General features: G+C 40.2%; 1 protein-coding gene across 1 annotated transcript in view; it reads left to right on the forward strand.

The window, feature by feature from the left end:
- Positions 1-12,146, forward strand: part of Man2a1 (mannosidase alpha class 2A member 1) — a 160,520-nt gene that overhangs the window by 107,612 nt on the left and 40,762 nt on the right. Inside the window, exons 10-13 of the mRNA XM_036173695.1 lie at positions 6,891-7,056; positions 8,407-8,625; positions 9,681-9,803; positions 11,576-11,690. Coding sequence (XP_036029588.1) covers positions 6,891-7,056; positions 8,407-8,625; positions 9,681-9,803; positions 11,576-11,690 — 623 coding nt within the window. The remainder of the gene's footprint in view (positions 1-6,890; positions 7,057-8,406; positions 8,626-9,680; positions 9,804-11,575; positions 11,691-12,146) is intronic.

A 12,146-nucleotide genomic window follows, 5' to 3' on the forward strand; every position in this document is an offset into this window, starting at 1 on the left:
TTTCCTCTGCTTGAGGGATTTAGTATTTCATTTAGTACAAGTTTGGTGATAACCAAAAAAAAAAAAAAAAAAAAATCTCGGTTTCTGTCTAAAACAATCCTTTAATTTACTAAAGAATTTCTTTCTGAATACAGATGACAAAGTTGGCAGTTTTATTATTGTTCTTAATCACTTTCGATATTAATCCTTCGTGTGTCCCTGATGGGCTTAATTTTGCTTGTTTGATTTGACCCTATGGTCTTGATTTCCCGGGCTGCTTTGAAGAATATGGAGGCTTTGAGAGGACAGCATGACCTATCATGTGAACTGTCTGTTGGGGACACACAGAGTCCTGTTTTGTCAAGTGTGGGTTTCCTTTCTGGGATTGGACTCTTTTCAGTGATTTTCTGTGACCCTCCCGTTGGTTTCCATTTACCTTTCTGGCTCCCCCCCCCCCCCCCGCCCCGTTTTGTCTACACTCCATGTAGATGTTTAGTGTTGACCTTGCTCCTGCTGGGCACACTCTAGTGCCCAGCTTATGGGTTGTGTACTTTTCCCACATTTATCCCTGTGGAATCATGCTTGTTTTTTCTGTAATGCATTGATTTCTTTGTTGTCATTTTCTACCTTCTCAAGTACTTTTTCATGTTTTTCTTTTTTTCTTGGATGTACTCTTAGATGTGTTAAAATTATCAGCTTGCACCAAAATTTGGGTCATGTGTCGCTTTTTTTCTTAGTGCTTGGTCACATGACTTTGTCTCTGAAGATGATTCCTTATTTGCATGGAGTATTAGATATTGTATTTGAATTATACTTGGCTAGATGCTGACACTGTAACCTGGAATGTGCTGAATTGGGGCTGAAGAAGGATTTCAGCTCTTTTTTTTAATCTAGCTTTTCAACTGTTACTCTGTAGGACTCACTCTAATTTTTAAAACTCACCAGGAATCAGGATGTTATTTTACTGTTTACATTGAATAAGATTCATGAATTAATATGGGAGGGGTTTTACATTATTTTGGATTTTTTCTCCTTTTATTTCTCTCAGTAAAATTTTGTCAGTTTCTCTACTGTCTACTCAATTTGGTGTAAAAATTAAGTTCTAAAACAATTAATTGATTGCTTCTGATTAATTTTAATCACCCTAGCTACCCTCATTCTGTGTATATTCCATGTGACAGGAACATAGCTATTTTTGCCTGATCTGATATTGAAATAAGTTATCAGTTTGTATGTGTTTCCTCCCTCTCTTCTGTAGATATTTCCATGTCAGGGACTGTGTGTTCATGTACACACATTCATAGCCACACATATGAGAAGAGCCCCTTCTTCTCTTCTTCCTTCCTACTTTGGTTGTAAGCTGTGTGGTTACCTTGCATATGTGCATCTTCTGTGCTAGTGCATGGATCCCCGACATCCTCACTACTGCCATCACCAGAACCTTTGGTTCAACGTGTCAGTGAGAACCCATTTGTCTTCTTTTATCTAGATTTACATATGTTTTACACACACACACACACACACACACACACACACACACACACACACTTGTAGCAGCAGTACAGTATGCTGTGCTGATTGACTCACTCATTGATCTGTCTAGTATGATGCTATCCCAGCATCTTTGAATGGCCTACTATGGCCAAGATGTAGGTGATGGGGGAAGTGAGTGGTACCAGGGTCTGCTTGTGGCAGCTGTTACCAAGGTGGTTTGCTGAGCATTCTAGTTTAACCCTGAATCTTACCTCTTCATTTTACTATGTCTTGGAGAAATGAAATCATCTAATGCCATAGTGAGAATTTAGCTTTCAATGTTTCTGAAGCCCAGGTCCCAGGAGTCATGGGAATTTGGCTTTTGAAATCTAACATCTCCAAAAGACCACCTTTGTTTTTAATATTTTTATTTTCCTAGTAACTGTTATCGTAAGCATTTTATTCCCATAGAAATGAGATAGGTTGTAAAAGGACTTGAAATCTAGAATTTGCCATGTTTCTTAACATATGAATCCATGTATTTCCATATTCTGAACACTGAGCTCCGTTCTTTAGGTTATGGTTCACTAATTAGGTTACTTGGAGAAGATGAATATAGTTTTGTTTGAAATGAAATGGTCAATGTGCTGTCACTGCTAAGAATCACGCAGAATGAGCTCCAGCCTTTGCTTCACTCCTGACTTTCTCTGTGACCTTGGGTGTGTCTGTGGTTTCCTCTGTCTTACAAAGGACTTGATTATCTACCTTTGTATATTTTGAGGAACAAAAGTAATCAAAATGAAATGCACTGATAAAATTATAGGGCCCCACACTACTAGGAATTATTTATAAATGATAAATTCTACAAGTTAAAATTTTCTGTATTATTCATTTATCAGCTGTATCTACTGAACATTTCTCCACACCAGGCACCATGGTACACATAACAAGTTATAATTATTTTTCATATACCTTTCTTGCATTTGCTAAAATGTTTTTAAGTTGCACATACAGAGGATTTGAAAAATACTTTTTATTTTGATCTTCCTTACACAGTCATAAAAATATGTAATGTTTCTAAATGTTTCCTCAAATACTGTTTTGGCTTACTGAATGCAGTGAGGTCATAAGATGAACCCCTTAATATATACTGAAAGGATGTTTTTTGTTCTACCATTTTTGTTATGTGTTTTCTTTTACAGGTGTAATATATTTTAATTGTAGCACTTTTTGTTCATCCTAAGTTTCCTGAGCAGAGAGTCTCTGTGAGCATGCTTAGGGCAGCTAGCTAAATAGAAAGGTATTCACATATGCTCGGTAGTATGGGACTCTCCACGGAAAAGCCCAGCTGCCAGAATGGCCCACGTGTACTTGCTGCAAGCAGTGTGCTTAAGAAAATGGCTCAGAGGACATGGTGCCTTTAGCTGGGTAGGTCTTGGTGACACACCTGGGGCCAGGACCTGGCAGACCCTCTTTTGTGAGAACGACAAGATGCTGAGCCTTCCAGGGCTCCACGCAGTCCTGAGGACTGTCCCAGATGTAAGAAGTACTCCACACAGGGCTTTCTGGGCCCTGCTTCGGCCTGTGCCATAGAGAGGGTTCAGTGATGACTGCTCTTGTCCTTCCTAACAGGATGCCAATTATCTCTGCCCAAGGGTGAAGGAACTCTGAATATCCTCCTTCTCAGTGGGTTTTCAAAGGACAGGCGCTTTGCAGCCATAGGATTCTGTTCCTCTATTAGTCTTCAGATTGACAGGAGCATTCGAGTGGCCTTTCGTTATGTTTCCCCTTGCCAAAATCCATTATTCTCCTGTTTTGTAATTTGATTGACAGGTAACAAATGAGTGCTTTTTCTTCATGAGATGAGCTGTTCTTCTAAAGAATTGAAATAATTGCCCATAACACCAAGTTGTGAAACCCTGGTGTCACAGTGAGAACGGGGGGTGGGTGGGTGGGGACAGAAATGACATGGTGACAGATATGTCCAAGGAGCTAATGCAAATGTGAACAGAATTGGAGGAAAGTGGTTATTAATAAAGCAAGTTCCCTATTCAGTTAGTAATTATGTAAAAGAGAAATAAACCCTCCCCATTTCCAGAATATCAGTAATACTCTTGTTACTGTGGAGATAAGTAGGTAAGCGATGATAGGATGTTGATACTTGTCGGTCATACTCAAGGGCTTGGAGGAATCATGCTTACTCTACTCCTGTGGTGTTTGTGCCACTGTTGCGGCCATGGCTTGCCTTGCCAGGTCATTCATTGTTGTGAGCCTGGTGGTTCCTTTCCCCTCTGGCAGCCTGTACAGCACTTTCCCATACTATGAGAGCTGCCCATGAGGGAAGGAACGTGATGTCAGTACTAGTTTGATTTATCTGTGTTCTCAGGTATGTGGTGTCTTCAGTAGTAGGTAGAATCGTACAAGATTCCCAGAGAATTTTTTTTTTTTTTTGTAAAGAAAAGAACCCCTGCTAAGAGTCTGGCATTACCTCTTGGGTAGTTACTTGACCGCCAGATGTGGTACTAGCCAGGGACTTTAGTTAATTTGGAGGGTCTACTTATTTATAAGAAAATGTAATTCATGATTATGCTTTCTCTGTATTCTACTTAAAATGTAAACTAGGAGTTAGGGTGTATGCCAGACAAATTTGAATTGTCATGTCCTTGGACAGCATGCTGGGAATCTCTAATTATGTTAGAAATTATTTTCTTACCCCTGCGTTTTACTCATTAATATTCTACATATTTAGTTTTTTTAATAGATTCTTGGCACAATAATTACATAATCATTCAATACAGTAGAAACATCATTATGGTCAAATACTAATTATCTACTTAAATGAAACAAAACAAAACCTAGTTCACAGCTTACTTTATAATGTGATTTTATGAGGTACAAAACCAAATATATGCTTAAAACTATAATTAAGTATGATTCATTTTTTCAGATTTTCTGTGGGAAGGAATTAGTGTTCTGGGTGTATATTAATCTATGGCTTCAGCTTCTGTATCACAGCCTCCATGATGGCTCTGTCCAGAGTCCTGACCAGCAGGTTTCCAAGCTCAGTGTACTTCCCGTTACTGGGGCTGCACCAAGCCTGTTCAGTCTTTCACATTCTAGCTTCGGAAGCCACTGAAATTGGATTTTAGTCATAAGTTTTCATTTAGGATGCTCTGGAATGTGTGACCTCAGCTATTCTCCCTCAGTGCATTTTTAGAGTCTCACATAGTCCCTTTGGTGACAGAAAATCCTGGCACTGTGATTATCTGAGTATGTTTGGGATCAGAGGACAGCCAAGCAAGAGCAAAATCTGTGACAATAAGGATTAATAGGGTTCGAATTGGTTGTCAGATTTGTCTGATAAATCTGTCAGATGCCCCTCCCCATCCTCCACACTGACCCCTCTCCATGCTCACACTGACCCTTCTCCAGCCTCCACACTGACCCCTCTCCAGCTTCCACACTGACCCCTCTCCAGGCTCACACTGACTTTCCTTGGAAACTGCACCTTGGGCTAAGGTGGAGCTCTAATGAGTGGTAGGATGTTTAGTGCTCTTTGTAAATAGGTTTGTGACTGGAGGCTTCTTTCATCTGCTCTTGTCCATGTGTATGGACTACCAGTGAATCAGTGGAGACAGGGCTGCAAGTTAGGTCCCCCTGTACTGGTGCATAAACTCATCAGCCTACAGGCAGGACTAGAAGCATTCTTGTGATTATGTCACCTGCAATATCCCAGAGTAATATTTAAGGCACAAATACATCTCCTGTTAAGCAATATATAAGTGAAATGGTTTATAAATTTTGTTCTTTGTCATCTTTGTTTCATTTTTTTTTCTTTCTATGTTCTTTGTTTTGCTCTGTTAGGTACTTTATTTCTTATTAATGAATGGCTTGTGATGTGTATGGAAATGAAGATGTGTAGGAAACATGTATATGATGTAGTTGAACAAATAGACGCTACCTTGAGACTACCATAGGTATTATGTCTTAATGGGGGAGGTGCTGACTACTCTGGGTATTATGTGTTAATTGGAGGTGGTGACTACTCCATATTTTCTGTGTTAATGGGAGGTGGTGATTACTCTAGGTATTATGTGTTAATGGGGGAGATGGCGACTACACTAGATGTTATGTGTTAATGGGAGGTGGCAACTATAGATGTTACCTGTTAAAGGGGAGGTCATTATTGTCCAATGGTTCTGTTGCCGTTCCTGCAATTAACACATTTTTTAGGAAAGTAAAAATATTTTAGATCATAAAAACATTCACTAGTGAACCAGTGAACAACATCAACCTTTGTCCTTTTTGAAATGCTGGTTTATTTGGAGATACTATGATGTAAATGAGCTGTAATGTAAGATCACAAGCCATGCAGATCTCCTGAGGTCTGTCATGTGGTGGTGCGCATCATGCAAAGCAGCATTAGAGGGAGTTAGGATGAGGGAAACAAAGATGTGAGTGCTCCAGTGGAGAATGATTTCAACGTCGGAGAACCCAGAGAGCCACGGGAAAGAGGAGGAAGGACGTTAGATAGCTTGTACAAATAGTTATGTCTGAAACCACCCTGCAGAATTAAACATGGCGTGCCACAGTGAGCCTGTGCAGCATATTAAAGATTCCTCCAAAATGGCAGTTCATGTTTTGTTCATGCTAAGAATTGCATGTTATCACAGCGACCAATGGAAATTACTCTCAGTTTTGATTTTGAGTCTCCACCAAATCTTTTTCTCTCAATTGTATTTATCATGAAACTTCGGGCCTTCTTACAAGTAGATTTACTTTAAGTCAACTTGTTTTTGTCCCAGAACAAAGTTCCTTGAGCATTGCAATGAGGGACCTCTCTATAAAATATGTTTGTGCATTATGAGATTTGCATGTATAATCATGCAAGCTACTCTGTTTCACTGATCTGAAATGAGTGTCAGGGTTTTATTTGAAGTTAATTATGCCTAAATTGCAAAGACACGTTATGGTTTTTTTTTTTTTTTCATTTTCATTTTTAGTCAATACAATGAGCCAGAGACCAGAATATTAGAATACTGATTCTTTTAGATAACTAAAATGATACTTAAATGTCATTTGGAGGATATGGAAAATGTTTAATGTGCACATTAATGTGGCGCATCAGTAGACTGTTTTGCCTCATGTACTGTGTGGTATTTGATGTGAGGAAATGCCACTCTTGGTGAAGTCTCTCAGGGTGATCCTTCTCATTCATCCCTCTGTGTTTTCTTTTGTTGTTGTTTGGTTGATTGGCTTTTGAGACAGGGTTTCTCTGTGTAGCCCTGGCTGTCCCGGGAACCAGGCTGGCCCCAAACTCAAATCCACCTGCTTCCTAAGTGCTGGGATTAACGGCGTCTGCCACCAGGCCAGACCTCCCTGTTCTTTCTAAAGCAAAGTATTTTGAGATCACAGTGTTGACACAGCTGTCTTTGCAGGTACCTCGTGGTCTACAACCCTTTTGAACAAGAGCGGGACGCAGTGGTGTCCATCTGTGTGAACTCCGCTACGGTGCAAGTGCTGGCTGATTCCGGAAAGCCTGTGGAGGTTCAAGTCAGTGCTGTCTGGAATGACGCGAGAACAATTTCACAAACAGCCTATGAGGTATGCGGTGGCCAGAGAACTAAAAGGACAAAAGGAGAGAGCGTGGTCAGGGTCCGCAGCTTGTACCGGCATAATAACCCACAGCATGCCCATGGAGCTGTCATTGGAATGATCATCTAACACCAGAGAATGGAACTGGGTGATTAAAGGATACTAAAGGAAAGTAGTAGTATTGTTAGCGGGTAACATTTTACTAGTGGGGCGTGCATATCTTTTTAAGTAAGCATATTTTAACCAGATTCTAAAGTAATAAATAATAAATTTTGGACTTTTTGTGTGTTCCTCAATGATAATTATACACATGGACTTGAGATAAATGGCACAATTTTTAAATAGTAATGTTGGTTAGTCGTCATTTTTCATAGCAGTGGTGACTTAATATGTCCCGGGAGAGAGACTAAAACTAAGGTTATTAAAATATCTTTTTGGAGATTTAATTATGAAATTCAATCAACAGAGACTGTGTGTGAATATATATCTCTGTGTGTGGTGTGTTGTATGCCTCTGTGTGTTGTTTCTGTGTGTGTATAAATTTATGTGTGTGTGTGTGTCTGTCTGTATGTGTATATGTGGGTATCTCTGTATTGTGTGTGTGTGCGCGCGCACGCGTGCACATGTGCCTTAGATAAGCAGTTTTTAAATGAACCCCATATCACTAGAAACGTTGAGTATTTGGAGTCTGGAGATGATTTAAGGCCTTGCAGAGACATGATGATAAACTAGCAATGTAAGAGGGAGTTACTTCTGCTTTTCAAACACCATTGCTGGTGCAGCTCAGATAATTGTTGTCCTGTAAATAAAATGGGAAGTAGAGTCCACACTAGGCCAGAAATGACAGCCTACCTCGAAAGTGAAACAGCTCTTCAAAGACAGACCAGCTCACACAGTTCCTCCTCCAGGCCTTGCTCAGTGTCCACTAGCTCCAGGACAGCTTGTGGTGTCTAGTGCTGACTGAACTGTTTATGCCATATTTATATAACTACACTTATCTTTTTAATGTACTGAAATCCAGCATTACAAAAGGAGTTCTGATACTTAGGAGGAAAACATTGGTTGCATTAAGTCCTTACCTTCCTGGAGAATTTCTGTCTCCAGGTATCTGTTCAGAACACTATGGCACATTTGAAGGATGATCATATAATTTCATAGGAGGGATGAAAACACTAATGCCTTTGGTAAGCCTTCCAACCTGAGGTGACAGAATTCCTGGATGAACTGCGGTGTGGGCAATCTGACCAAGCTTCTAAAGCATTTATACAATAATAGTATGTCATATTTTACCACAAATATAAATGTTTTCCCTGTGATAGATAACTTTTCTCTATAATAACCCCTCTCCTGTCTTTAAAGGTTTCTTTTCTGGCTCATATAGCACCGCTGGGAATGAAAGTATATAAGATCTTAGGATCACAGAGTCCAAGTTCACACATGGCTGATTATGTCGTGTATAATGATGTACTAGCAGAAAATGGAATATTCCACGTGAAGAACATGGTATATGCGAAGGATGCCATAACTATAGAGAACCCCTTCCTTGCAGTCTGGTTTGACCGATCTGGGCTTATGGAGGTATGTTCTCAATAGTTGTGACAACTATAGAGAGCTTATTGTGTTTACTACGTGTGTCCATGACTATGCAGATGGGGAAGTCCTCTAACCCAGGGCTGCAGCACACACTCCAGGGGACAGGATTGGTTAGCTGCTGCCTACCTTCTGTGGGCATGCTGCTCATACTGTGGTGTACAGTGGTGTCGCTGATCCATTAGGTGAGTGGTGATAGTTCAAAGTGCTTCTGGAAACTTTGGAAAGGAGTTTAAACAGAGTATCTTTCTTGAATAAAACGCCAAGTGAGTTTTCCTTAAACTAATTCTCATTCTTAGTTCACTTTCATTATGTTTTAAGCTGGTTCATGTATATTGACAGTTAAACAGGTCTCCTTCTGTAGAAAGTGTGTGACGCTTGAGTTTAAGCTCCTTGTTCCTTGCTGAAGTATATTGCAACTTTTTGTTTGATTTGAAGGGTTTAAAATCCGAGGCTAACTATAAAATTTTGCTGTTCAGCCAAATATCTCAAATGTTAGAGGCTTACTTTAGCAATTTTTAGTCCCACTCCACTCTCTTTTTTTTTTTTCTGGGACAGGGTGAGACTGTGAAGCTCAGGCTTGCCTAGAACTCATTATTAAGCCCAGGCTAACCCTAATCTTATATAATCCTTCTGCTTTATTTAGCCTTCCATGATACATGAGCATTTAAAAAATTTTATGTGTATATTTGTCTCCTTATATGTGTGTGTGTACCTGGGTACCTGGTGCCTGAGGCATTCGGGTGGGCATCTGACACCCAAGAACTGGAGTAGCAGACAGCTGTGAGCTGCCATGTGAGTGCTGGGAACCAAACCCAGGTCCAACGCAAGAGTGACTGATCTTAATCATTGAGCCATCTCGCTAAGCTACCTGAGCATTTTTAACCTGTCCTGGTAGATTGTAGTGTCTTTTATTTTGACCAGATTCACAGTCCCCGTTTTCCGTTTTGTCTTACTGCTTTTCTAGAATTTTGATTTTCATTCGTAACTCAATCTGATGGCATTTTGGTAACGAACTGCTGTTTTTGTTTGCTAATCCTTAGAAAGTGAGAACGAAGGAGGACGGTAGACACCATGAAATACAGGTGCAATTCCTGTGGTATGGAACCACAAACAAGAGAGACAAAAGTGGTGCCTATCTCTTCTTGCCTGATGGGCAGGGCCAGGTGAGTGTCACTACAGGGATGGGTCGTTTGCATGTTTATTGGAACAGTGCTTGCTGCTGGGTGGTGGCACGCCCTTAATCCCAGCACCCAGAAGGCAGAGGCAGGTGGATCTCTATGAGCTGGAGGCCAGCCTGGTCTACAGAAAGAGTTCCAGGACAGCGAGAAATACACAGAGAAACCCTGTCTCAAAAAAGAAGAAAAAAAAAAAAAAGAAAAAGGGAGGGAGGGAGGGAGGGAGGGAGGGAGGGAGCGAGCTAAGGACAAAGACTAGCATGTCTCACTAGTTTATCATTGGCTCTTTGCTGTGGAATTATATTTATCCTTATTAAAGGTTGGTAGTTTGTACTTGAACGTTAGATGTGTCAGAGCTGGAATTCAGTTAGAAAGACACAAAGAATGAGTGTTCTCCATGAGGGAAGCAAATCTAGACCTGGCCCTGAGGGAGGTGATTTGAGGAAAAGCTTAGCTGTGTCACACTGTGTGTGTAGAGACACAAAGCGCCTAGCTCTGTGGGGAAAATGGTTCACTGGATAACTTCTCTCTTTCCTTTTGGAATTTAATAAACAGGGTTTTTTTTTTTTTCTACTTTTGAGTATAAAAGCAATACATACAGAGTCTGGCACATTTTGAAAATGTAGCTAACGTGAGAAAAACTGTGAAATAATGGTAATCTGCAGCCCCATGAAAATCACTGGCAACATTTAGACATGTCTTTGATCTTTGATTTGGGGCATTATTCATACACCCCTATTTTCAGCTTTGTTTTCCTGCCTTTACATAGTTTGGTTTTCATTCTTAACTCAGTCTGAGGCAGGCTCTTTGGAAGTATCATCCTAACGCTGGCTCTTGTGTTTCAGAATCTCCTAATGCTGCCTATCTACTTTGTCCCACTTCCTCCTGACAGTGACCTTGTAGCTTTCTCTGTAGCCTCTTTGCATACAGTTCTGACTATTTCCTGAGAAGCTGAGCAGAGACATTTTGGGTCAGTGTCGGAAGCAGAAAGTTCATTTCCACCATGTTTTGGTCCCTTTCCCAAGCTCCAAGAATTAGCCCTACCAATGCTTTTTCCATTGCCTCTGTTTCCATTGCCTTCATGTTTCCCTACTCAAGAGGAGTTACTCTCCTTAATGCTTCGTGGCCCACTGACTGATCTTCTGAGAAGGTCATCTTTTCTTCTACAATTTAGAGAAGCTGCCCACTAACATATTAGATTTTTAGGGGTCTATAGGCCACCCTAAGGTAGATTGTTTCTTGGTTTATGTTCAAGCCAGTGAAAATTTATAGGTAAGTAATAGCTTTTAGGACCTATTCCAGAAGAGGCAGAGAATCTTACTTCTAAGCTATTTGAATGTGCCTCACTTCATAGTTTTTTCATTGGATAGTTACTGGTTCAGAGTCTTTTTTGTCTTGATTTAATTTTTCTCTCTCTCTGTATCTGTCTCTGTCTCTCTCTCTCTCTGCCTCTCTCTCTCTCTCTCTCTCTCTCTCTCTCTCTGCCTCTCTCTCTCTCTCTCTGTGTCTCTCTCTCTCTCTCTCTCTCTCTCTCTCTGGTCAATCAAATTGTAAACATTTACAAATCCAGGCTTTATAATTTTTTGAAAAGGTAAGAAAAAATCTTACCTTATATCCATTGTTTATATCCTGTGTATTCTGAAAAGTTGTAAGATTTTTCATGTCAAGTTATGGATACTGAATTGTGTGGATTTGTCAAAACATTTTGGGAAAGTTTAGAAACGAAAGTGTTTTTGCTAAACGTGTCCTTTCCTCTTCAGCCATATGTTTCTCAACGGCCACCCTTTGTCAGAATGACACGTGGAAGGCTCTATTCAGAAGTGACCTGCTTCTTGGAACACGTGACTCATAAAGTCCGACTATACAACATACAGGGTAAGCAAACAGCATAGCTGTCAATCACAGAGACTTGGTGGTGGATTCTTTTTTTTTTTTTTTTTTTTTTAAGATTTGTGTATTTATTATGTATACAATATTCTGCCTGCATTTGTCCATGTGGGCTAGAAGAGGGTACCAGATCTCACTATAGATGGCTGTGAGCTGTCATGTGGTTGCTGGGAATTGAACTCAGGTCCTCTGAAAGAGTAGCCAATGCCCTTAACCTCTGAGCCATCTCTCCAGCCTGTTGGTGGATTCTTAACTTTTCTTCCATCTTTTCACTGAGTTAGAAGTTGCTTTAGAGACAACTTAATCTTTTTAAATTGACTTTATGTCCACAGTATGACTTCTCATGTCATAGTTACCTTTAGATAATGGGAATGATAAAGCATTTATCCGTCTGTATCAACCCCTTCCCCATTAGCAATTGTCTCAGTTATGAGATTATCAACC

This window comes from Onychomys torridus, chromosome 23, assembly GCF_903995425.1.
Source record: "Onychomys torridus chromosome 23, mOncTor1.1, whole genome shotgun sequence".
Taxonomy (NCBI): Eukaryota; Metazoa; Chordata; class Mammalia; order Rodentia; family Cricetidae; genus Onychomys; species Onychomys torridus.